This window comes from Oncorhynchus masou, chromosome 29 (genome assembly GCF_036934945.1).
Source record: "Oncorhynchus masou masou isolate Uvic2021 chromosome 29, UVic_Omas_1.1, whole genome shotgun sequence".
Taxonomy (NCBI): Eukaryota; Metazoa; Chordata; class Actinopteri; order Salmoniformes; family Salmonidae; genus Oncorhynchus; species Oncorhynchus masou.
The window spans coordinates 100168914-100194436 of record NC_088240.1 but is presented as its reverse complement, the minus strand read 5'-3'; the positions used below and the strand labels follow the sequence as shown (position 1 = coordinate 100194436).

The 25523-nt window shown below is 50.9% G+C and overlaps 1 protein-coding gene across 6 annotated transcripts in view; it reads left to right on the top strand.

Moving 5' to 3' along the window:
- Positions 1-25523, top strand: part of ncalda (neurocalcin delta a) — a 173828-nt gene that overhangs the window by 118643 nt on the left and 29662 nt on the right. For 5 of the 6 annotated variants that reach the window (XM_064946999.1, XM_064946996.1, XM_064946998.1 and 2 more), the window contains one exon: positions 23158-23559. In XM_064946999.1, coding sequence (XP_064803071.1) covers positions 23182-23559 — 378 coding nt within the window. In that variant the 5' untranslated portion in view covers positions 23158-23181. Of the gene's footprint in view, positions 1-1636; positions 1866-23157; positions 23560-25523 lie in introns of those variants that run through there. The other variant, XM_064947001.1, reaches the window with a different exon arrangement.

The window sequence follows — 25523 nt, the reverse complement described above, 5'->3', positions numbered from 1 at the left end:
TCCCTGTCTGTTACCACGAGGCATTGTGTTGAGAGAGAGAACCATGCCAGTCCCTGTCTGTGTCTACGAGGTATTGTGTTGAGAGAGAACCATGCCAGTCCCTGTCTGTTACCACGAGGCATTGTGTTGAGAGAGAACCATGCCAGTCCCTGTCTGTTACCACGAGGCATTGTGTTGAGAGAGAACCATGCCAGTCCCTGTCTGTTACCACGAGGCATTGTGTTGAGAGAGAACCATGCCAGTCCCTGTCTGTTACCACGAGGCATTGTGTTGAGAGAGAACCTTGCCAGTCCCTGTCTGTTACTACGAGGCATTGTGTTGAGAGAGAACCATGCCAGTCCCTGTCTGTGTCTTTTACTACGAGGCATTGTGTTGAGAGAGAACCATGCCAGTCCCTGTCTGTGTCTACGAGGCATTGTGTTGAGAGAGAACCATGCCAGTCTCTGTCTGTTACTACGAGGCATTGTGTTGAGAGAGAACCATGCCAGTCTCTGTCTGTGTCTTTTACTACGAGGCATTGTGTTGAGAGAGAACCATGCCAGTCCCTGTCTGTTACTACGAGGCATTGTGTTGAGAGAGAACCATGCCAGTCCCTGTCTGTGTCTTTTACTACGAGGCATTGTGTTGAGAGAGAACCATGCCAGTCCCTGTCTGTTACTACGAGGCATTGTATTGAGAGAGAGAACCATGCCAGTCCCTGTCTGTTACTACGAGGCATTGTGTTGAGAGAGAACCATGCCAGTCCCTGTCTGTTACCACGAGGCATTGTGTTGAGAGAGAACCATGCCAGTCCCTGTCTGTTACTACGAGGCATTGTGTTGAGAGAGAACCATGCCAGTCCCTGTCTGTTACTACGAGGCATTGTGTTGAGAGAGAACCATGCCAGTCCCTGTCTGTCTACAGCTGATTGTCCACGTTAGGCCTGTCCTGCTCCTCCAGAGTTACTGTATCAGGAAGTCAGAGGAGGATGAAGACCCGATGAAGACATCTGACTGCTCTGTTTCAGAGGAGGATGAAGACCTGATGAAGACATCTGCTGCTCTGTTTCAGAGGAGGATGAAGACCTGATGAAGACATCTGCTGCTCTGTTTCAGAGGAGGATGAAGACCTGATGAAGACATCTGCTGCTCTGTTTCAGAGGAGGATGAAGACCTGATGAAGACATCTGCTGCTCTGTTTCAGAGGAGGATGAAGACCTGATGAAGACATCTGCTGCTCTGTTTCAGAGGAGGATGAAGACCTGATGAAGACATCTGCTGCTCTGTTTCAGAGGAGGATGAAGACCTGATGAAGACATCTGCTGCTCTGTTTCAGAGGAGGATGAAGACCTGATGAAGACATCTGCTGCTCTGTTTCAGAGGAGGATGAAGACCTGATGAAGACATCTGCTGCTCTGTTTCAGAGGATGAAGACCTGATGAAGACATCTGCTGCTCTGTTTCAGAGGAGAAGACCTGATGAAGACATCTGCTGCTCTGTTTCAGAGGAGAATGAAGACCTGATGAAGACATCTGCTGCTCTGTTTCAGAGGAGGATGAAGACCTGATGAAGACATCTGCTGTTCTGTTTCAGAGGAGGATGAAGACCTGATGAAGACATCTGCTGCTCTGTTTCAGAGGAGGATGAAGACCTGATGAAGACATCTGCTGCTCTGTTTCAGAGGAGGATGAAGACCTGATGAAGACATCTGCTGCTCTGTTTCAGAGGAGGATGAAGACCTGATGAAGACATCTGCTGTTCTGTTTCAGAGGAGGATGAAGACCTGATGAAGACATCTGCTGATCTGTCATGGAAACATTTCAGGAGCCATCTTTGAATGTTCCCCCCCTTTTCAGAAAGGAGTTGGTTTGTGGCTGTATTCAGATGGTACGATAACAGCGGTAGACGAGTCAGCTCGACCCCTGAGCCCTGACTTCCTGTTTCCTTGTCCTGATGCTACTTTCTCTTTGTTTGTTATTTTCCATTATGTCATATCCTGTTGCTATATTTCTGTCTGACCACAGGAAGTGGGGCTGTGTTTGTTTGGACCCCAGGGCTGCAGGGCTTGTCCCTGGAGCCCCTCTTTATACCAGCATGGGGATGCTGCTGCAGTACACTCAACTAATGAGTTGGAGAGGGCTGTCTGTCTGTCCTGATGAGTTGGAGAGGGCTGTCCGTCTGTCCTGATGAGTTGGAGAGGGCTGTTTGTCTGTCCTGATGAGTTGGAGAGGGCTGTCTGTCTGTCCTGATGAGTTGGAGAGGGCTGTCTGTCTGTCCTGATGAGTTGGAGAGGGCTGTCCGTCTGTCCTGATGAGTTGGAGAGGGCTGTCTGTCCTGATGAGTTGGAGAGGGCTGTCCGTCTGTCCTGATGAGTTGGAGAGGGCTGTCTGTCCTGATGAGTTGGAGAGGGCTGGCTGTCTGTCCTGATGAGTTGGAGAGGGCTGTCTGTCTGTCCTGATGAGTTGGAGAGGGCTGTCCGTCCTGATGAGTTGGAGAGGGCTGTCCGTCTGTCCTGATGAGTTGGAGAGGGCTGTCCGTCTGTCCTGATGAGTTGGAGAGGGCTGTCCGTCTGTCCTGATGAGGTGGAGAGGGCTGTCTGTCTGTCCTGATGAGGTGGAGAGGGCTGTCTGTCTGTCTGTCTGTCCTGATGAGTTAGAGAGGGCTGTCCGTCTGTCCTGATGAGTTGGAGAGGGCTGTCTGTCTGTCTGTCCTGATGAGTTAGAGAGGGCTGTCCGTCTGTCCTGATGAGTTGGAGAGGGCTGTCTGTCTGTCCTGATGAGTTAGAGAAGGCTGTCCGTCTGTCCTGATGAGTTGGAGAGGGCTGTCCGTCTGTCCTGATGAGTTGGAGAGGGCTGTCCGTCTGTCCTGATGAGTTGGAGAGGGCTGTCCGTCTGTCCTGATGAGTTGGAGAGGGCTGTCTGTCTGTCCTGATGAGTTGGAGAGGGCTGTCCGTCTGTCCTGATGAGTTGGAGAGGGCTGTCTGTCTGTCCTGATGAGTTGGAGAGGGCTGTCCGTCTGTCCTGATGAGTTGGAGAGGGCTGTCTGTCTGTCTGTCCTGATGAGTTGGAGAGGGCTGTCCGTCTGTCCTGATGAGTTGGAGAGGGCTGTCCGTCTGTCCTGATGAGTTGGAGAGGGCTGTCCGTCTGTCCTGATGAGTTGGAGAGGGCTGTCTGTCTGTCCTGATGAGTTGGAGAGGGCTGTCCGTCTGTCCTGATGAGTTGGAGAGGGCTGTCTGTCTGTCCTGATGAGTTGGAGAGGGCTGTCCGTCTGTCCTGATGAGTTGGAGAGGGCTGTCCGTCTGTCCTGATGAGTTGGGGAGGGCTGTCTGTCTGTCTGTCTGTCTGTCCTGATGAGTTGGAGAGGGCTGTCTGTCTGTCCTGATGAGTTGGAGAGGGCTGTCCGTCTGTCCTGATGAGTTGGAGAGGGCTGTCTGTCTGTCCTGATGAGTTGGAGAGGGCTGTCTGTCTGTCCTGATGAGTTGGAGAGGGCTGTCCGTCTGTCCTGATGAGTTGGAGAGGGCTGTCTGTCTGTCCTGATGAGTTGGAGAGGGCTGTCTGTCTGTCCTGATGAGTTGGAGAGGGCTGTCTGTCTGTCCTGATGAGTTGGAGAGGGCTGTCCGTCTGTCCTGATGAGTTGGAGAGGGCTGTCCGTCTGTCCTGATGAGTTGGAGAGGTCTGTCTGTCTGTCCTGATGAGTTGGAGAGGGCTGTCCGTCTGTCCTGATGAGCAGGAGAGGGCTGTCCGTCTGTCCTGATGAGTTGGAGAGGGCTGTCCGTCTGTCCTGATGAGTTGGAGAGGGCTTTCTGTCTGTCCTGATGAGTTGGAGAGGGCTGTCCGTCTGTCCTGGTGAGTTGGAGAGGGCTGTCTGTCTGTCCTGATGAGTTGGAGAGGGCTGTCCGTCTGTCCTGATGAGTTGGAGAGGGCTGTCCGTCTGTCTGTCTGTCTGTCCTGATGAGTTGGAGAGGGCTGTCTGTCTGTCCTGATGAGTTAGAGAGGGCTGTCCGTCTGTCCTGATGAGTTGGAGAGGGCTGTCTGTCTGTCCTGATGAGTTGGAGAGGGCTGTCCGTCTGTCCTGATGAGTTGGAGAGGGCTGTCTGTCTGTCCTGATGAGTTGGAGAGGGCTGTCTGTCTGTCCTGATGAGTTGGAGAGGGCTGTCTGTCTGTCCTGATGAGTTGGAGAGGGCTGTCCGTCTGTCCTGATGAGTTGGAGAGGGCTGTCTGTCTGTCCTGATGAGTTGGAGAGGGCTGTCTGTCTGTCCTGATGAGTTGGAGAGGGCTGTCTGTCTGTCCTGATGAGTTGGAGAGGGCTGTCCGTCTGTCCTGATGAGTTGGAGAGGGCTGTCTGTCTGTCCTGATGAGTTGGAGAGGGCTGTCTGTCTGTCCTGATGAGTTGGAGAGGGCTGTCTCTCTGTCCTGATGAGTTGGAGAGGGCTGTCTGTCTGTCCTGATGAGTTGGAGAGGGCTGTCTGTCTGTCCTGATGAGTTGGAGAGGGCTGTCTGTCTGTCCTGATGAGTTGGAGAGGGCTGTCTGTCTGTCCTGATGAGTTAGAGAGGGCTGTCTGTCTGTCCTGATGAGTTGGAGAGGGCTGTCCGTCTGTCCTGATGAGTTGGAGAGGGCTGTCTGTCTGTCCTGATGAGTTGGAGAGGGCTGTCCGTCTGTCCTGATGAGTTGGAGAGGGCTGTCTGTCTGTCCTGATGAGTTGGAGAGGGCTGTCTGTCTGTCCTGATGAGTTGGAGAGGGCTGTCTGTCCTGATGAGTTGGAGAGGGCTGTCTGTCTGTCTGTCCTGATGAGTTGGAGAGGGCTGTCTGTCTGTCCTGATGAGTTGGAGAGGGCTGTCCGTCTGTCCTGATGAGGTGGAGAGGGCTGTCTGTCTGTCCTGATGAGTTGGAGAGGGCTGTCCGTCTGTCCTGATGAGTTGGAGAGGGCTGTCTGTCTGTCTGTCTGTCCTGATGAGTTGGAGAGGGCTGTCTGTCTGTCCTGATGAGTTGGAGAGGGCTGTCTGTCTGTCCTGATGAGTTGGAGAGGGCTGTCTGTCTGTCCTGATGAGTTAGAGAGGGCTGTCTGTCTGTCCTGATGAGTTGGAGAGGGCTGTCTGTCTGTGCTACAGCTCTGATGCGTTGATCTGTATTGTCTTTAAGAGTTGAAGAGGGCTGTCTGTCTGTCTGTCTGTCCTGATGAGTTGGAGAGGGCTGTCCGTCTGTCCTGATGAGTTGGAGAGGGCTGTCTGTCTGTCCTGATGAGTTGGAGAGGGCTGTCTGTCTGTCCTGATGAGTTAGAGAGGGCTGTCTGTCTGTCCTGATGAGTTGGAGAGGGCTGTCTGTCTGTGCTACAGCTCTGATGCGTTGATCTGTATTGTCTTTAAGAGTTGAAGAGGGCTGTCTGTCTGTCTGTCTGTCCTGATGAGTTGGAGAGGGCTGTCTGTCTGTTTGTCTGTCTATCTGTCTGTGCTACAGCTCAGATGCGTTGATCTGTATTGTCTTTAAGAGTTGGAGAGGGCTGTCTCTGTGCTACAGCTCTCTGATGCGTTGATCTGTATTGTCTTTAAGAGTTGGCGAGGGCTGTCTCTCTGTGCTACAGCTCAGATGCGTTGATCTGTATTGTCTTTAAGAGTTGCCCACCAGAGAACATTAATCTTGTCTGAACAGCGGTTCCATAATGATTGGTTCACAGCCACCCTGCTGGAGGACTTGTTTTCTGAGATTCTCTGAGCCAGACCCGGTTTGACCCGGTTTGACCTCAGTCCCAGAGGACATGGCTTGTTATCAAGTTGATGATCCACAGTGAGCAGAATGAACCAGGTAATAGCAGACAGACAAGTTGATGATCCACAGTGAGCAGACTGACCCAGGTAATAGCAGACAGACAAGTTGATGATCCACAGTGAGCAGACTGACCCAAGTAATAGCAGACAGACAAGTTGATGATCCACAGTGAGCAGACTGACCCAGGTAATAGCAGACAGACAAGTTGATGATCCACAGTGAGCAGAATGAACCAGATAATAGCAGACAGACAAGTTGATGATCCACAGTGAGCAGACTGAGACTCTGCCGAGCCCTGGGAGGGTTAGACATTCCTCCTCCCTGCCAATTGCCTGCTGATGGATTTAAGGAACCTCACAAGGGAACCAACACATTAGTCACGCCCCCCCCCCTCCTGTAGACTGCAGAGGCTCCTCCAGCCCCCCCCCCAGCCCTCCTGTAGACTGCAGAGGCTCCTCCAGCCCCCCCCCCCCAGCCCTCCTGTAGACTGCAGAGGCTCCTGCAGCCCCCCCCTAGCCCTCCTGTAGACTGCAGAGGCTCCTCCAGCCCCCCCCCCCCCCAGCCCTCCTGTAGACTGCAGAGGCTCCTCCAGCCCCCCCCCCTAGCCCTCCTGTAGACTGCAGAGGCTCCTCCAGGCCCCCCCCCCCCCAGCCCTCCTGTAGACTGCAGAGGCTCCTGCAGGCCCCCCCCCCAGCCCTCCTGTAGACTGCAGAGGCCCCTCCAAACACACTGACCTCCTCCTACATGATGCAGCCACTAGTCTGACCAGTACAGTGATATATGCCTGGTACAGTAGAACCACTTGGAGCCGTCCCAAAACGTGCAGGGTGGGGAGATTCAGCACGTGAGGGGGGGGTGGTAACACGTGTATTTGACCCAGGTCTGGTACAGAACCTCCTGCAAAACTGTTGCTCTTTACTCTGCAGAAATAGCTACTTTGGTCAACAAATACCTTGTGGTCTAATCTGGCTGTAATCCAACGACAACGTTGTGAAGTTTTTAGTTTTAGTTGGATGATTCGTTGAGGAAAATGTCTTTCTTTTGATATTTTCTTTTCTCATTTGATTTATTGTTGTTCCTCTTCTTCTGTATCAATAACAGGCTGGTTGTGCGTGCCGAGTCTGTTGCCGCGGCAACGTGATGAAGGAGCAGGCCCCTTTTTAAAGACACGGCTGAACGTAACGCCGTTAGAACCTGTAGCAGGCTAATCGAGCCTGTTCTAGGAGAGGCATCAAACCGAACATGTTGTTAGACAGTAGGCTGAAGCCGTGTTGGGGAGTGACGCGTGTCTGTTCTGATGGGACTCCTTTTAAACACTGATTCAGATCCTTTAGTTGTTGACTCCTTTTTAACACTGATTCAGATCCTTTAGTTGTTGACTCCTTTTAAACACTGAATCAGATCCTCTAGTTGTTGACTCCTTTTAAACACTGATTCAGATCCTCTAGTTGTTGACTCCTTTTAAACACTGATTCAGATCCTCTAGTTGTTGACTCCTTTTCAACACTGATTCAGATCCTCTAGTTGTTGACTCCTTTTCAACACTGATTCAGATCCTTTAGTTGTTGACTCCTTTCTCCTTTTAAACACTGATTCAGATCCTTTAGTTGTTGACTCCTTTCTCCTTTTACACACTGATTCAGATCCTCCAGTTGTTGACTCCTTTTAAACACTGATTCAGATCCTTTAGTTGTTGACTCCTTTTACACACTGATTCAGATCCTCCAGTTGTTGACTCCTTTTCAACACTGATTCAGATCCTCTAGTTGTTGACTCCTTTTCAACACTGATTCAGATCCTTTAGTTGTTGACTCCTTTTACACACTGATTCAGATCCTTTAGTTGTTGACTCCTTTTAAACACTGATTCAGATCCTCTAGTTGTTGACTCCTTTTAAACACTGAATCAGATCCTTTAGTTGTTGACTCCTTTTAAACACTGATTAAGATCCTCCAGTTGTTGACTCCTTTTCAACACTGATTCAGATCCTTTAGTTGTTGACTCCTTTCTCCTTTTAAACAATGATTCAGATACTTTAGTTGTTGACTCCTTTTAAACACTGATTCAGATCCTCCAGTTGTTGACTCCTTTTAAACACTGAATCCGATCCTCTAGTTGTTGACTCCTTTTACACACTGATTCAGATCCTCCAGTTGTTGACTCCTTTTAAACACTGATTCAGATCCTTTAGTTGTTGACTCCTTTTCAACACTGATTCAGATCCTCCAGTTGTTGACTCCTTTTAAACACTGATTCAGATCCTCTAGTTGTTGACTCCTTTTAAACACTGATTCAGATCCTCTAGTTGTTGACTCCTTTTCAACACTGATTCAGATCCTTTAGTTGTTGACTCCTTTCTCCTTTTAAACACTGATTCAGATCCTTTAGTTGTTGACTCCTTTCTCCTTTTACACACTGATTCAGATCCTCCAGTTGTTGACTCCTTTTAAACACTGATTCAGATCCTTTAGTTGTTGACTCCTTTTACACACTGATTCAGATCCTCCAGTTGTTGACTCCTTTTCAACACTGATTCAGATCCTTTAGTTGTTGACTCCTTTTACACACTGATTCAGATCCTCTAGTTGTTGACTCCTTTTCAACACTGATTCAGATCCTCTAGTTGTTGACTCCTTTCTCCTTTTAAACAGTCAGATTTAGATGTTAGTTATTTAGTTGTTGAACCCCTCCCAATGGGCCAGTCTCTGGCAAACACCCAACTCAGGCTACTTACCTGCTAGAGGCAGGGGATTGTCAGGCTACTTACCTGCTAGAGGCAGGGGATTGTCAGGCTACTTACCTGCTAGAGGGAGGGGATTGTCAGGCTACTTACCTGCTAGAGGCAGGGGATTGTCAGGCTACTTACCTGCTAGAGGGAGGGGATTGTCAGGCTACTTACCTGCTAGTGGCAGGGGATTGTCAGGCTACTTACCTGCTAGAGGCAGGGGATTGTGAGGCTACTTACCTGCTAGAGGCAGGGGATTGTCAGGCTACTTACCTGCTAGTGGCAGGGGATTGTCAGGCTACTTACCTGCTAGAGGCAGGGGATTGTCAGGCTACCTGCTAGTGGCAGGGGATTGTCAGGCTACTTACCTGCTAGTGGCAGGGGATTGTCAGGCTACTTACCTGCTAGAGGCAGGGGATTGTCAGGCTACTTACCTGCTAGAGGCAGGGGATTGTCAGGCTACTTACCTGCTAGAGGCAGGGGATTGTCAGGCTACTTACCTGCTAGAGGCAGGGGATTGTCAGGCTACTTACCTGCTAGAGGCAGGGGATTGTGAGGCTACTTACCTGCTAGAGGCAGGGGATTGTCAGGCTACTTACCTGCTAGAGGCAGGGGATTGTCAGGCTACTTACCTGCTAGAGGCAGGGGATTGTCAGGCTACTTACCTGCTAGTGGCAGGGGATTGTCAGGCTACTTACCTGCTAGAGGCAGGGGATTGTCGGGCTACTTACCTGCTAGTGGCAGGGGATTGTCAGGCTACTTACCTGCTAATGGGAGGGGATTGTCAGGCTACTTACCTGCTAGAGGCAGGGGATTGTCAAGCTACTTACCTGCTAGTGGCAAGGGATTGTGAGGCTACTTACCTGCTAGAGGGAGGGGATTGTCAGGCTACTAACCTGCTAGAGGCAGGGGATTGTCAAGCTACTTACCTGCTAGTGGCAAGGGATTGTGAGGCTACTTACCTGCTAGTGGCAGGGGATTGTCAGGCTACTTACCTGCTAGAGGCAGGGGATTGTCAGGCTACTTACCTGCTAGAGGCAGGGGATTGTCAGGCTACTTACCTGCTAGTGGCAGGGGATTGTCAGGCTACTTACCTGCTAGAGGCAGGGGATTGTCAGGCTACTTACCTGCTAGAGGCAGGGGATTGTCGGGCTACTTACCTGCTAGTGGCAAGGGATTGTCAGGCTACTTACCTGCTAGTGGGAGGGGATTGTCAGGCTACTAAAAATCACATTTTATTGGTCACATATTTAGCAGATGTTATTGCGGGTGTAGTGAAATGCTTGTGTTCCTAGCTCCAACAGTGCAGTAATATCTAACTAAATGTTTGTGTTCCTAGCTCCAACAGTGCAGTAGTATCTAACTAAATGCTTGTGTTCCTAGCTCCAACAGTGCAGTAATATCTAACTAAATGTTTGTGTTCCTAGCTCCAACAGTGCAGTAATATCTAACTAAATGCTTGTGTTCCTAGCTCCAACAGTGCAGTAATATCTAACTAAATGCTTGTGTTTCTAGCTAGTAATACAGTGGTTTAGGCAGGGTGGTTTAGGCGGGATGGTTTAGGCGGGATGGTTTAGGCAGGGTGGTTTAGGCAGGGTGATTTAGGCAGGGTGGTCCTCCCTCTCTTCTTCCTCCTCCCTCTCCTACTCCCTCTCCTCTTCCTCCTGCTCCTCCTCTTCATCCTCCCTCTCGTCCTCTTAGTCCTTTTCCCTCTCCTCCTCTTTGTCCTCCTCCTCTTTCTCCCGCTCCTCCTCTTCCTCCTGCTTGTCCTCCTCTTTCACCTCCTCCCTCTCGTCCTCTTCGTCCTCCTCCTCTTCCTCCTCCCTCTCCTCTTCCTCCTCCCTCTCGTCCTCTTCGTCCTCCCTCTCCTCCTCATCTTCTATGTGAGTGTGTACAGCTTATCCCAGAGTGGCAGGCATAACAGAAACCCCTGAGCGGAGTCCCCACATCCGGTTTTCAGGGGAACGGAAGCTGAAGATACCGTCCCTGACAACCAGATACATCCGGTTATTTCTGAGTCTTCAGGGAGCAGGACATTCCCCCACAGAGCAGCTGTCGTAGTGGGGGGGGGGAGCAGGACATTCCCCCACAGAGCAGCTGTCATAGTGGGGGGGGGGAGCAGGACATTCCCACCCAGAGCAGCTGTCATAGTGGGGGGGAGCAGGCCATTCCCCCACAGAGCAGCTGTCGTAGTGGGGGTGGGGAGCAGGACATTCCCCCACAGAGCAGCTGTCGTAGTGGGGGAGGTGGGGGGGGGAGCAGGACATTCCCTCACAGAGCAGCTGTCGTAGTGGGGGAGGGGGGTGGGGGGAATGTATCCATATCTCCTCTGTTCCCTCCTTTCTCCTCCCATACCCCCTCCCTCCATATCTCCTCCGTTCCCTCCTTTCTCCTCCCATGCCCCCTCCCTCCATATCTCCTCTGTTCCCTCCTTTCTCCTTCCATACCCCCTCCCCCCTCCCTCCATATCTCCTCTGTTCCCTCCTTTCTCCTTCCATACCCCCTCCCTCCATATCTCCTCTGTTCCCTCCTTTCTCCTTCCATACCCCCTCCCTCCATATCTCCTCTGTTCCCTCCTTTCTCCTCCCATACCCCCTCCCTCCATATCTCCTCTGTTCCCTCCTTTCTCCTCCCATACCCCCTCCCTCCATATCTCCTCCGTTCCCTCCTTTCTCCTTCCATACCCCCTCCCTCCATATCTCCTCTGTTCCCTCCTTTCTCCTCCCATACCCCCTCCCTCCATATCTCCTCTGTTCCCTCCTTTCTCCTTCCATACCCCCTCCCTCCATATCTCCTCTGTTCCCTCCTTTCTCCTCCCATACCCCCTCCCTCCATATCTCCTCTGTTCCCTCCTTTCTCCTTCCATACCCCCTCCCTCCATATCTCCTCTGTTCCCTCCTTTCTCCTTCCATACCCCCTCCCTCCATATCTCCTCTGTTCCCTCCTTTCTCCTCCCATGCCCCCTCCCTCCATATCTCCTCCGTTCCCTCCTTTCTCCTTCCATACCCCCTCCCTCCATATCTCCTCCGTTCCCTCCTTTCTCCTTCCATACCCCCTCCCCCCATATCTCCTCCGTTCCCTCCTTTCTCCTTCCATACCCCCTCCCTCCATATCTCCTCTGTTCCCTCCTTTCTCCTTCCATACCCCCTCCCCCCCCATATCTCCTCCGTTCCCTCCTTTCTCCTTCCATACCCCCCCCCCCATATCTCCTCCGTTCCCTCCTTTCTCCTTCCATACCCCCTCCCTCCATATCTCCTCTGTTCCCTCCTTTCTCCTTCCATACCCCCTCCCTCCATATCTCCTCTGTTCCCTCCTTTCTCCTTCCATACCCCCTCCCTCCATATCTCCTCCGTTCCCTCCTTTCATACCTCCTCCCTTCTCTCCATTTTTCCTCCCTCCATATCTTCTCCGTTCCCTACATATCTCCTTCCTCCCTCCCATCCCTCCATATCTCCTCCCTCACTTCTCTCCATTTTTCTCCCTCCATCTCCCCTCTCTCTCAGGTTGTTTTTACAACTTATCAATGGTCTCTAGTCTGTGCTGGAGGTTTCCATGGCAACTACTGAGAGAACCAGGCGGCAGTTTTAAGGTCTCCAGAATGCTGAGTGTCTCTCTCTAGGGGAGGTGGAGAGATCCTAACGGGTGTCCCGTCTCTCTAGGGGAGGTGGAGAGATCCTAACGGGTGTCCTGTCTCTCTAGGGGAGGTGGAGAGATCCTAACGGGTGTCCCGTCTCTCTAGGGGAGGTGGAGAGATCCTAACGGGTGTCCCGTCTCTCTAGGGGAGGTGGAGAGATCCTAACGGGTGTCCCGTCTCTCTAGGGGAGGTGGAGAGATCCTAACGGGTGTCCCGTCTCTCTAGGGGAGGTGGAGAGATCCTAACGGGTGTCCCGTCTCTCTAGGGGAGGTGGAGAGATCCTAACGGGTGTCCCGTCTCTCTAGGGGAGGTGGAGAGATCCTAACGGGTGTCCCGTCTCTCTAGGGGAGGTGGAGAGATCCTAACGGGTGTCCCGTCTCTCCAGGGGAGGTGGAGAGATCCTAACGGGTGTCCCGTCTCTCCAGGGGAGGTGGACAGATCCTAACGGGTGTCCCGTCTCTCCAGGGGAGGTGGACAGATCCTAACGGGTGTCCCGTCTCTCCAGGGGAGGTGGACAGATCCTAACGGGTGTCCCGTCTCTCTAGGGGAGGTGGAGAGATCCTAACGGGTGTCCCGTCTCTCTAGGGGAGGTGGAGAGATCCTAACGGGTGTCCCGTCTCTCCAGGGGAGGTGGAGAGATCCTAACGGGTGTCCCGTCTCTCTAGGGGAGGTGGAGAGATCCTAACGGGTGTCCCGTCTCTCTAAGGGAGGTGGAGAGATCCTAACGGGTGTCCCGTCTCTCTAGGGGAGGTGGGGTGTCCCGTCTCTCTAGGGGAGGTGGAGAGATCCTAACGGGTGTCCCGTCTCTCTAGGGGAGGTGGAGAGATCCTAACGGGTGTCCCGTCTCTCTAGGGGAGGTGGAGAGATCCTAACGGGTGTCCTGTGTGATGGACAGCACGACTCCTGTCTCCTCTCCTGTCTCTGTCCATGTCTCCTCTCCTATCCACATACTTTTGTATGTATAATTTGTTTCCCATGCCAATAAAGACCTTTTGAATGGAATTGAATTGAGACCTGACCTCACAGAGAGAGACCTGACCTCACAGAGAGAGACCTGACCTCACAGAGAGAGAGACCTGACCTCACAGAGAGAGAGACCTGACCTCACAGAGAGAGAGACCTGACCTCACAGAGAGACCTGACCTCACAGAGAGAGAGACCTGACCTCACAGAGAGAGAGACCTGACCTCACAGAGAGAGACACCTGACCTCACAGAGAGAGACACCTGACCTCACAGAGAGAGACACCTGACCTCACAGAGAGAGAGACCTGACCTCACAGAGAGAGAGACCTGACCTCACAGAGAGAGACACCTGACCTCACAGAGAGAGAGACCTGACCTCACAGAGAGAGAGACCTGACCTCACAGAGAGAGAGACCTGACCTCACAGAGAGAGAGACCTGACCTCACAGAGAGAGAGACCTGACCTCACAGAGAGAGAGACCTGACCTCACAGAGAGAGAGACCTGACCTCACAGAGAGAGAGACCTGACCTCACAGAGAGAGACACCTGACCTCACAGAGAGAGACACCTGACCTCACAGAGAGAGACACCTGACCTCACAGAGAGAGAGACCTGACCTCACAGAGAGACACCTGACCTCACAGAGAGAGAGACCTGACCTCACAGAGAGAGACACCTGACCTCACAGAGAGAGACACCTGACCTCACAGAGAGAGACACCTGACCTCACAGAGAGAGAGACCTGACCTCACAGAGAGAGACACCTGACCTCTCACAGAGAGAGACACCTGACCTCACAGAGAGAGACACCTGACCTCACAGAGAGAGACACCTGACCTCACAGAGAGAGACACCTGACCTCACAGAGAGAGAGACCTGACCTCACAGAGAGAGAGACCTGACCTCACAGAGAGAGACACCTGACCTCACAGAGAGAGACACCTGACCTCACAGAGAGAGACACCTGACCTCACAGAGAGAGACCTGACCTCACAGAGAGAGACCTGACCTCACAGAGAGAGACCTGACCTCACAGAGAGAGACCTGACCTCACAGAGAGAGACCTGACCTCACAGAGAGAGACACCTGACCTCACAGAGAGAGAGACCTGACCTCACAGAGAGCGAGACCTGACCTCACAGAGAGAGACCTGACCTCACAGAGAGAGACACCTGACCTCACAGAGAGACACCTGACCTCACAGAGAGAGAGACCTGATCTCACAGAGAGAGAGACCTGACCTCACAGAGAGAGACACCTGACCTCACAGAGAGAGACACCTGACCTCACAGAGAGAGAGACCTGACCTCACAGAGAGAGAGACCTGACCTCACAGAGAGAGACACCTGACCTCACAGAGAGAGACACCTGACCTCACAGAGAGAGAGACCTGACCTCACAGAGAGAGAGACCTGACCTCACAGAGAGAGAGACCTGACCTCACAGAGAGAGAGACCTGACCTCACAGAGAGAGACACCTGACCTCACAGAGAGAGACACCTGACCTCACAGAGAGAGAGACCTGACCTCACAGAGAGAGAGACCTGACCTCACAGAGAGAGAGACCTGACCTCACAGAGAGAGAGACCTGACCTCACAGAGAGAGACACCTGACCTCAGAGAGAGACACCTGACCTCACAGAGAGAGACACCTGACCTCACAGAGAGAGACACCTGACCTCACAGAGAGAGACACCTGACCTCACACAGAGAGAGACACCTGACCTCACAGAGAGAGACACCTGACCTCAGAGAGAGAGACACCTGACCTCAGAGAGAGACACCTGACCTCACAGAGAGAGAGACACCTGACCTCACAGAGAGACACCTGACCTCACAGAGAGAGAGACCTGACCTCAGAGAGAGAGACACCTGACCTCAGAGAGAGACACCTGACCTCACAGAGAGAGAGACACCTGACCTCACAGAGAGAGAGACCTGACCTCACAGAGAGAGAGACACCTGACCTCAGAGAGAGAGACACCTGACCTCACAGAGAGACACCTGACCTCACAGAGAGAGAGACACCTGACCTCACAGAGAGACACCTGACCTCACAGAGAGAGACACCTGACCTCACAGAGAGAGAGACCTGACCTCACAGAGAGAGACACCTGACCTCACACAGAGAGACACCTGACCTCACACAGAGAGAGACACCTGACCTCACACAGAGAGAGACACCTGACCTCACAGAGAGAGAGACCTGACCTCACACAGAGAGACACCTGACCTCACAGAGAGAGACACCAGACCTCACAGAGAGACACCTGACCTCACAGAGAGAGAGACCTGACCTCACACAGAGAGACACCTGACCTCACAGAGAGAGACACCTGACCTCACAGAGAGAGAGACCTGACCTCACAGAGAGAGACACCTGACCTCACACAGAGAGACACCTGACCTCACACAGAGAGAGACACCTGACCTCACACAGAGAGAGACACCTGACCTCACAGAGAGAGAGACCTGACCTCACACAGAGAGACACCTGACCTCACAGAGAGAGACACCAGACCTCACAGAGAGACACCTGACCTCACAGAGAGAGAGACCTGACCTCACACAGAGAGACACCTGACCTCACAGAGAGAGACACCTGACCTCACAGAGAGAGACACCTGACCTCACAGAGAGAGACACCTGACCTCACAGAGAGAGACACCTGACCTCACAGAGAGGGAGGGGGGAACTCACTTCCTGTTGCAGTAAATGTCAGAGAGGGCCTCCCGAGTGGCTCAGTGTCTTAAGACATCGCTGTGCCTCTAGAGATTCTGGGTTTGAGTCCAGCCGGCCGCGGCCAGGAAACCCATGGGGCGGCGCACAATTGGCCCAGTGTCGTCCGGGTTAGGGGAGGGTTTGGCCCAGCGTCGTCCGGGTTAGGGGCGGGTTTGGCCCAGCGTCGTCCAGGTTAGGGGAGTGTTTGGCCCAGTGTCGTCCGGGTTAGGGGAGGGTTTGGCAAGCGTCGTCCAGGTTAGGGGCGGGTTTGGCCCAGTGTCGTCCAGGTTAGGGGAGGGTTTGGCCCAGTGTCGTCCAGGTTAGGGGAGGGGGAGGGTTTGGCCCAGTGTCGTCCAGGTTAGGGGAGGGGGAGGGTTTGGCCCAGCGTCGTCCGGGTTAGGGGAGGGGGAGGGTTTGGCCGGCAGGAATGTCCTTTTCCCATCACGCACTAACTATCGACTCCTGTTGGCGGGCCGGGCACGCTGACCCGGTCGCCAGGTGTACGGTATTTCCTCCGACACATTGGTGCAGCTGGCTTCCGGGTTCAGTGGACATTGTGTCAAGAAGCAGTGCGGCTTGATTGTGTTGTGTTTGGGAAGGACGCCCGGCTCTCGACCTTCGCCTCTCCCGAGTCCGTACTGGAGTTGCAGCAATGAGACAAGACTGTAACTACTACCAATTGGATACCACGAAAAAGGGGCTATTTCTTTTTAATTAGGGAAAGTCAGAGACGTTGTGATACGAGACAGACTTTCCGGCCGCTGAGAGGAGGATGAACACATTCCCCTGAGGACAGACTCCTCGACTCTGTCTGGTACCTACAGTTGAAGTCGGAAGTTTACATTCGCCTTCAGTCAGTTTTTCACAATTCCTGACATATTATCCTCGTAAAAATTCAGTGTCTTAGGTCAGTTAGGCTCACCACTTTATTTTAAGAATGTGGAATGTGGTCCCATGGTGTTTAGACTTGCGTAACTACTGTTTGTACAGATGAACGTGGTACCTTCAGGCGTTTGGAAATTGAATGAACCAGACTTGTGGAGGTCTACAGTTCTTTTTCTGAGGTCTTGGCTGATTTTCTTTTGATTTGTCAAGCAATGAGGCCCTGAGTTTGAAGGTAGGCCTTGAAATACATCCACAGGTGCACCTCCAATTGACTCAAATTATGTCATTTAGCCTATCAGAAGCTTCCAAAGCCATGACATAATTTTCTGGAAATTTCCAAGCTGTTTTAAGGCACAGTCAACTTAGTGTATGTAAACTTCTGACCCACTGGAATTGTGACACCGTGAATTAATAATTAAATAATCTGTCTGTAAACAATTGTTGGATAAATGACTCTTGTGTCATGCACAAAGCAGATGTCCTAACCGACTTGCAAAACTATAGTTTGTTAACAAGAAATATGTGGAGTAGTTGAAAAACGAGTTTTAATGACTCCTACCGAAGGGTATGTAAACTACATTCAAGCCCTTCTCTAGAGCTGCACTGTGTACGGCCTCAGCTCTGTCTGGTACATAGACGCTCTACCAGCCCTTCTCTAGAGCTGCACTGTGTAAGGCCTCAGCTCTGTCTGGTACATAGTAGACGCTCTACCAGCCCTTCTCTAGAGCTGCACTGTGTACGGCCTCAGCTCTGTCTGGTACATAGACGCTCTACCAGCCCTTCTCTAGAGCTGCACTGTGTACGGCCTCAGCTCTGTCTGGTACATAGACGCTCTACCAGCCCTTCTCTAGAGCTGCACTGTGTAAGGCCTCAGCTCTGTCTGGTACATAGTAGACGCTCTACCAGCCCTTCTCTAGAGCTGCACTGTGTACGGCCTCAGCTCTGTCTGGTACATAGACGCTCTACCAGCCCTTCTCTAGAGCTGCACTGTGTACGGCCTCAGCTCTGTCTGGTACATAGTAGACACTCTACCAGCCCTTCTCTAGAGCCGCACTGTGTAAGGCCTCAGCTCTGTCTGGTACATAGACGCTCTACCAGCCCTTCTCTAGAGCTGCACTGTGTAAGGCCTCAGCTCTGTCTGGTACATAGTAGACGCTCTACCAGCCCTTCTCTAGAGCTGCACTGTGTAAGGCCTCAGCTCTGTCTGATACATAGTAGACGCTCTACCAGCCCTTCTCTAGAGCTGCACTGTGTAAGGCCTCAGCTCTGTCTGGTACATGGTAGACGCTCTACCAGCCCTTCTCTAGAGCTGCACTGTGTACGGCCTCAGCTCTGTCTGGTACATAGTAGACGCTCTACCAGCCCTTCTCTAGAGATGCACTGTGTAAGGCCTCAGCTCTGTCTGGTACATAGTAGACGCTCTACCAGCCCTTCTCTAGAGCTGCACTGTGTAAGGCCTCAGCTCTGTCTGGTACATAGTAGACGCTCTACCAGCCCTTCTCTAGAGCTGCACTGTGTACGGCCTCAGCTCTGTCTGGTACATAGTAGACGCTCTACCAGCCCTTCTCTAGAGCTGCACTGTGTAAGGCCTCAGCTCTGTCTGGTACATAGACGCTCTACCAGCCCTTCTCTAGAGCTGCACTGTGTAAGGCCTCAGCTCTGTCTGGTACATAGACGCTCTACCAGCCCTTCTCTAGAGCTGCACTGTGTAAGGCCTCAGCTCTGTCTGGTACATAGTAGACGCTCTACCAGCCCTTCTCTAGAGCTGCACTGTGTAAGGCCTCAGCTCTGTCTGATACATAGTAGACGCTCTACCAGCCCTTCTCTAGAGCTGCACTGTGTAAGGCCTCAGCTCTGTCTGGTACATAGTAGACGCTCTACCAGCCCTTCTCTAGAGCTGCACTGTGTACGGCCTCAGCTCTGTCTGGTACATAGTAGACGCTCTACCAGCCCTTCTCTAGAGCTGCACTGTGTAAGGCCTCAGCTCTGTCTGGTACATAGTAGACGCTCTACCAGCCCTTCTCTAGAGCTGCACTGTGTAAGGCCTCAGCTCTGTCTGGTACATAGTAGACGCTCTACCAGCCCTTCTCTAGAGCTGCACTGTGTACGGCCTCAGCTCTGTCTGGTACATAGTAGACGCTCTACCAGCCCTTCTCTAGAGCTGCACTGTGTAAGGCCTCAGCTCTGTCTGGTACATAGTAGACGCTCTACCAGCCCTTCTCTAGAGCTGCACTGTGTAAGGCCTCAGCTCTGTCTGGTACATAGTAGACGCTCTACCAGCCCTTCTCTAGAGCTGCACTGTGTAAGGCCCGTCTCCATCCGGAAACCACTTAGGAACTTGATGAAGTTGGGTTTGGTGCTGAACTTACTGTGTCTTGTTTCTCTTGAGCGGTAAATGACTTATGAGATTTGTGAAGTTGAGTTTGTTATGAAGTGGTGTCTCGCACTGAAGTGGTGGATTTTGTTCATTTACTTCTCTTGTCTCATCATGAGGAGGAAGGAGCCAGGTAGCTTTTAGTGGTGACCTTATGACTCATCGCTCTGTCAACTGTTATAGGTCTGTAGTATGACTCATCGCTCTGTCAACTGTTATATGTCTGTAGTATGACTCATCGCTCTGTCAACTGTTATAGTTCTGTAGTATGACTCATCGCTCTGTCAACTGTTATAGTTCTGTAGTATGACTCATCGCTCTGTCAACTGTTATAGTTCTGTAGTATGACTCATCGCTCTGTCAACTGTTATAGGTCTGTAGTATGACTCATCGCTCTGTCAACTGTTATAGTTCTGTAGTATGACTCATCGCTCTGTCAACTGTTATAGTTCTGTAGTATGACTCATCGCTCTGTCAACTGTTATAGTTCTGTAGTATGACTCATCGCTCTGTCAACTGTTATAGTTCTGTAGTATGACTCATCGCTCTGTCAACTGTTATAGGTCTGTAGTATGACTCATCGCTCTGTCAACTGTTATAGTTCTGTAGTATGACTCATCGCTCTGTCAACTGTTATAGTTCTGTAGTATGACTCATCGCTCTGTCAACTGTTATAGTTCTGTAGTATGACTCATCGCTCTGTCAACTGTTATAGTTCTGTAGTATGACTCATCGCTCTGTCAACTGTTATAGTTCTGTAGTATGACTCATCGCTCTGTCAACTGTTATAGTTCTGTAGTATGACTCATCGCTCTGTCAACTGTTATAGGTCTGTAGTATGACTCATCGCTCTGTCAACTGTTATAGTTCTGTAGTATGACTCATCGCTCTGTCAACTGTTATAGGTCTGTAGTATGAGTCATCGCTCTGTCAACTGTTATAGTTCTGTAGTATGACTCATCGCTCTGTCAACTGTTATAGTTCTGTAGTATGACTCATCGCTCTGTCAACTGTTATAGGTCTGTAGTATGAGTCATCGCTCTGTCAACTGTTATAGTTCTGTAGTATGACTCATCGCTCTGTCAACTGTTATAGGTCTGTAGTATGACTCATCGCTCTGTCAACTGTTATAGTTCTGTAGTATGACTCATCGCTCTGTCAACTGTTATAGTTCTGTAGTATGACTCATCGCTCTGTCAACTGTTATAGTTCTGTAGTATGACTCATCGCTCTGTCAACTGTTATAGTTCTGTAGTATGACTCATCGCTCTGTCAACTGTTATAGTTCTGTAGTATGACTCATCGCTCTGTCAACTGCTATAGTTCTGGAGTATGACTCATCGCTCTGTCAACTGTTATAGTTCTGTAGTATGACTCATCGCTCTGTCAACTGTTATAGTTCTGTAGTATGACTCATCGCTCTGTCAACTGTTATAGGTCTGTAGTATGACTCATCGCTCTGTCAACTGCTATAGTTCTGGAGTATGACTCATCGCTCTGTCAACTGTTATAGTTCTGGAGTATGACTCATCGCTCTGTCAACTGTTATAGTTCTGTAGTATGACTCATCGCTCTGTCAACTGCTATAGTTCTGGAGTATGACTCATCGCTCTGTCAACTGTTATAGTTCTGTAGTATGACTCATCGCTCTGTCAACTGTTATAGGTCTGTAGTATGACTCATCGCTCTGTCAACTGTTATAGTTCTGGAGTATGACTCATCGCTCTGTCAACTGTTATAGTTCTGTAGTATGACTCATCGCTCTGTCAACTGTTATAGTTCTGTAGTATGACTCATCGCTCTGTCAACTGTTATAGTTCTGTAGTATGACTCATCGCTCTGTCAACTGTTATAGGTCTGTAGTATGACTCATCGCTCTGTCAACTGTTATAGTTCTGTAGTATGACTCATCGCTCTGTCAACTGTTATAGTTCTGTAGTATGACTCATCGCTCTGTCAACTGTTATAGGTCTGTAGTATGACTCATCGCTCTGTCAACTGTTATAGGTCTGTAGTATGACTCATCGCTCTGTCAACTGTTATAGTTCTGTAGTATGACTCATCGCTCTGTCAACTGTTATAGTTCTGTAGTATGACTCATCGCTCTGTCAACTGTTATAGTTCTGTAGTATGACTCATCGCTCTGTCAACTGTTATAGTTCTGTAGTATGACTCATCGCTCTGTCAACTGCTATAGTTCTGGAGTATGACTCATCGCTCTGTCAACTGTTATAGTTCTGGAGTATGACTCATCGCTCTGTCAACTGTTATAGTTCTGTAGTATGACTCATCGCTCTGTCAACTGTTATAGGTCTGTAGTATGACTCATCGCTCTGTCAACTGCTATAGTTCTGGAGTATGACTCATCGCTCTGTCAACTGTTATAGTTCTGTAGTATGACTCATCGCTCTGTCAACTGTTATAGTTCTGTAGTATGACTCATCGCTCTGTCAACTGTTATAGTTCTGTAGTATGACTCATCGCTCTGTCAACTGTTATAGGTCTGTAGTATGACTCATCGCTCTGTCAACTGTTATAGGTCTGTAGTATGACTCATCGCTCTGTCAACTGTTATAGTTCTATAGTATGACTCATCGCTCTGTCAACTGTTATAGGTCTGTAGTATGACTCATCGCTCTGTCAACTGTTATAGTTCTGTAGTATGACTCATCGCTCTGTCAACTGTTATAGTTCTGTAGTATGACTCATCGCTCTGTCAACTGTTATAGGTCTGTAGTATGACTCATCGCTCTGTCAACTGTTATAGTTCTGTAGTATGACTCATCGCTCTGTCAACTGTTATAGTTCTATAGTATGTTCACAGCACATTTATCAAGTCCACTCAGTGTGTTCTCTAGGCAAGCTAACGTTCAGTAGTGTCTGTCTCCAGGTGTTTCCTACAGCCGTACGTTCAGTAGTGTCTGTCTCCAGGTGTTTCCTACAGCCGTAGGTTCAGTAGTGTCTGTCTCCAGGTGTTTCCTACAGCCGTTCAGTAGTGTCTGTCTCCAGGTGTTTCCTACAGCCGTAGGTTCAGTAGTGTCTGTCTCCAGGTGTTTCCTACAGCCGTTCAGTAGTGTCTGTCTCCAGGTGTTTCCTACAGCCGTAGGTTCAGTAGTGTCTGTCTCCAGGTGTTTCCTACAGCCGTTCAGTAGTGTCTGTCTCCAGGTGTTTCCTACAGCCGTTCAGTAGTGTCTGTCTCCAGGTGTTTCCTACAGCCGTACGTTCAGTAGTGTCTGTCTCCAGGTGTTTCCTACAGCCGTTCAGTAGTGTCTGTCTCCAGGTGTTTCCTACAGCCGTTCAGTAGTGTCTGTCTCCAGGTGTTTCCTACAGCCGTACGTTCAGTAGTGTCTGTCTCCAGGTGTTTCCTACAGCCGTACGTTCAGTAGTGTCTGTCTCCAGGTGTTTCCTACAGCCGTACGTTCAGTAGTGTCTGTCTCCAGGTGTTTCCTACAGCCGTTCAGTACATGGACACATGTCTTTCTGTCTGCATGGAATATTCCATCACTTCACACAGAACAATATGTTTGGTTACATTGAGCATGTGAAGACTCCTGGGTACAGTGAAGTACACTTCCCCTCGTTCCACAGTGAGGGCACCTTAGAAGGATACAGGCGGTTTGGTTGAATAGCAGTAGAGAGATACTGTTCTGTCTTTTTTTATTTTTTTTTACCTTTATTTAACCAGGCAAGTCAGTTAAGAACAAATTCTTAATTTCAATGATGGCCTGGGAACAGTGGGTTAACTGCATGTTCAGGGGCAGAACGACAGATTTGTACCTTGTCAGCTCAGGGGATTTGAACTTGCAACCTTTCGGTTACTAGTCCAACGCTCTAACCACTAGGCTACCCTGCTTACTTTGCTGCTCTGATAACTAAGTCGTCTTTTAATGAAGCGTTCTGTGCTATGCGAACAGCCAAACATACGTTCTGGGTCCTTTTTCTTCTACTGTGTCCTGTAGGATGTGCGTCTCTAATTCCTCTGTGCAGCCGTCAACATACGGCTCACATTTTGTTCTTTCTGTTAGCTGTTATCATCATGGTCTTCAGTACTCGAGTGGACATCTTCCATCTCCTTTTCTCAGCTTCTGTTTCCCCTCTCTCTCTCTTCCAGCTGTTACTATAGTAACCACCAATCATGGGGAAGCAGAACAGCAAACTCCGCCCTGAGGTGATGCAGGACCTGCTGGAGAGCACGGACTTCACAGAGCATGAGATCCAGGAGTGGTATAAGGGCTTCCTGAGAGACTGCCCCAGCGGGAACCTCTCCATGGAGGAGTTTAAGAAGATCTACGGTAACTTCTTCCCTTACGGAGACGCCTCCAAGTTCGCAGAGCACGTCTTCCGCACCTTCGACGCCAACGGGGACGGGACCATAGACTTCCGGGAGTTCATCATCGCTCTGAGCGTCACGTCGCGGGGCAAGCTGGAGCAGAAACTGAAGTGGGCCTTCAGCATGTACGACCTGGACGGGAACGGATACATCAGCAAGTCTGAGATGCTGGAGATCGTACAGGTGAGGCAGGAACAGAGAGCTGGGATTTGTAGTTCTGGTGTGAGTTGTAGTTCTGAGATCGTACAGGTGAGGCAGGAACAGAGAGCTGGGATTTGTAGTTCTGGTGTGAGTTGTAGTTCTGAGATCGTACAGGTGAGGCAGGAACAGAGACCTGGGATTTGTAGTTCTGGTGTGAGTTGTAGTTCTGAGATCGTACAGGTGAGGCAGGAACAGAGACCTGGGATTTGTAGTTCTGGTGTGCGTTATAGGTCTGAGATGATACAGGTGAGGCAGGAACAGAGAGCTGGGATTTGTAGTTCTGGTGTGAGTTATTGGTCTGAGATGATACAGGTGAGGCAGGAACAGAGAGCTGGGATTTGTAGTTCTGGTGTGAGTTATAGGTCTGAGATGATACAGGTGAGGCAGGAACAGAGAGCTGGGATTTGTAGTTCTGGTGTGAGATGATACAGGTGAGACGGGAACAGACACATGAGGAGGTCTGAGATGGTGGAGGTGAGACAGGAACAGACACATGAGGAGGTCTGAGATGGTGGAGGTGAGACGGGAACAGACACATGAGGAGGTCTGAGATGGTGGAGGTGAGACAGGAACAGACAGGAGGTCTGAGATGGTGGAGGTGAGACGGGAACAGACAGGAGGTCTGAGATGGTGGAGGTGAGACGGGAACAGACACATGAGGAGGTCTGAGATGGTGGAGGTGAGACAGGAACAGACACATGAGGAGGTCTGAGATGGTGGAGGTGAGACAGGAACAGACAGGAGGTCTGAGATGGTGGAGGTGAGACGGGAACAGACACATGAGGAGGTCTGAGATGGTGGAGGTGAGACGGGAACAGACAGGAGGTCTGAGATGGTGGAGGTGAGACGGGAACAGACACATGAGGAGGTCTGAGATGGTGGAGGTGAGACGGGAACAGACACATGAGGAGGTCTGAGATGGTGGAGGTGAGACAGGAACAGACAGGAGGTCTGAGATGGTGGAGGTGAGACAGGAACAGACAGGAGGTCTGAGATGGTGGAGGTGAGACGGGAACAGACACATGAGGAGGTCTGAGATGGTAGAGGTGAGACGGGAACAGACAGGAGGTCTGAGATGGTGGAGGTGAGACAGGAACAGACACATGAGGAGGTCTGAGATGGTGGAGGTGAGACGGGAACAGACAGGAGGTCTGAGATGGTAGAGGTGAGACGGGAACAGACACATGAGGAGGTCTGAGATGGTGGAGGTGAGACAGGAACAGACAGGAGGTCTGAGATGGTGGAGGTGAGACGGGAACAGACACATGAGGAGGTCTGAGATGGTGGAGGTGAGACGGGAACAGACACATGAGGAGGTCTGAGATGGTGGAGGTGAGACAGGAACAGACACATGAGGAGGTCTGAGATGGTGGAGGTGAGACGGGAACAGACAGGAGGTCTGAGATGGTGGAGGTGAGACGGGAACAGACAGGAGGTCTGAGATGGTGGAGGTGAGACGGGAACAGACAGGAGGTCTGAGATGGTGGAGGTGAGACGGGAACAGACATGAGGTCTGAGATGGTGGAGGTGAGACAGGAACAGACACATGAGGAGGTCTGAGATGGTAGAGGTGAGACGGGAACAGACAGGAGGTCTGAGATGGTGGAGGTGAGACGGGAACAGACACATGAGGTCTGAGATGGTGGAGGTGAGACGGGAACAGACAGGAGGTCTGAGATGATAGAGGTGAGACGGGAACAGACACATGAGGAGGTCTGAGATGGTGGAGGTGAGACGGGAACAGACAGGAGGTCTGAGATGGTGGAGGTGAGACGGGAACAGACATGAGGTCTGAGATGGTGGAGGTGAGACGGGAACAGACAGGAGGTCTGAGATGATAGAGGTGAGACGGGAACAGACAGGAGGTCTGAGATGGTAGAGGTGAGACAGGAACAGACAGGAGGTCTGAGATGATAGAGGTGAGACGGGAACAGACAGGAGGTCTG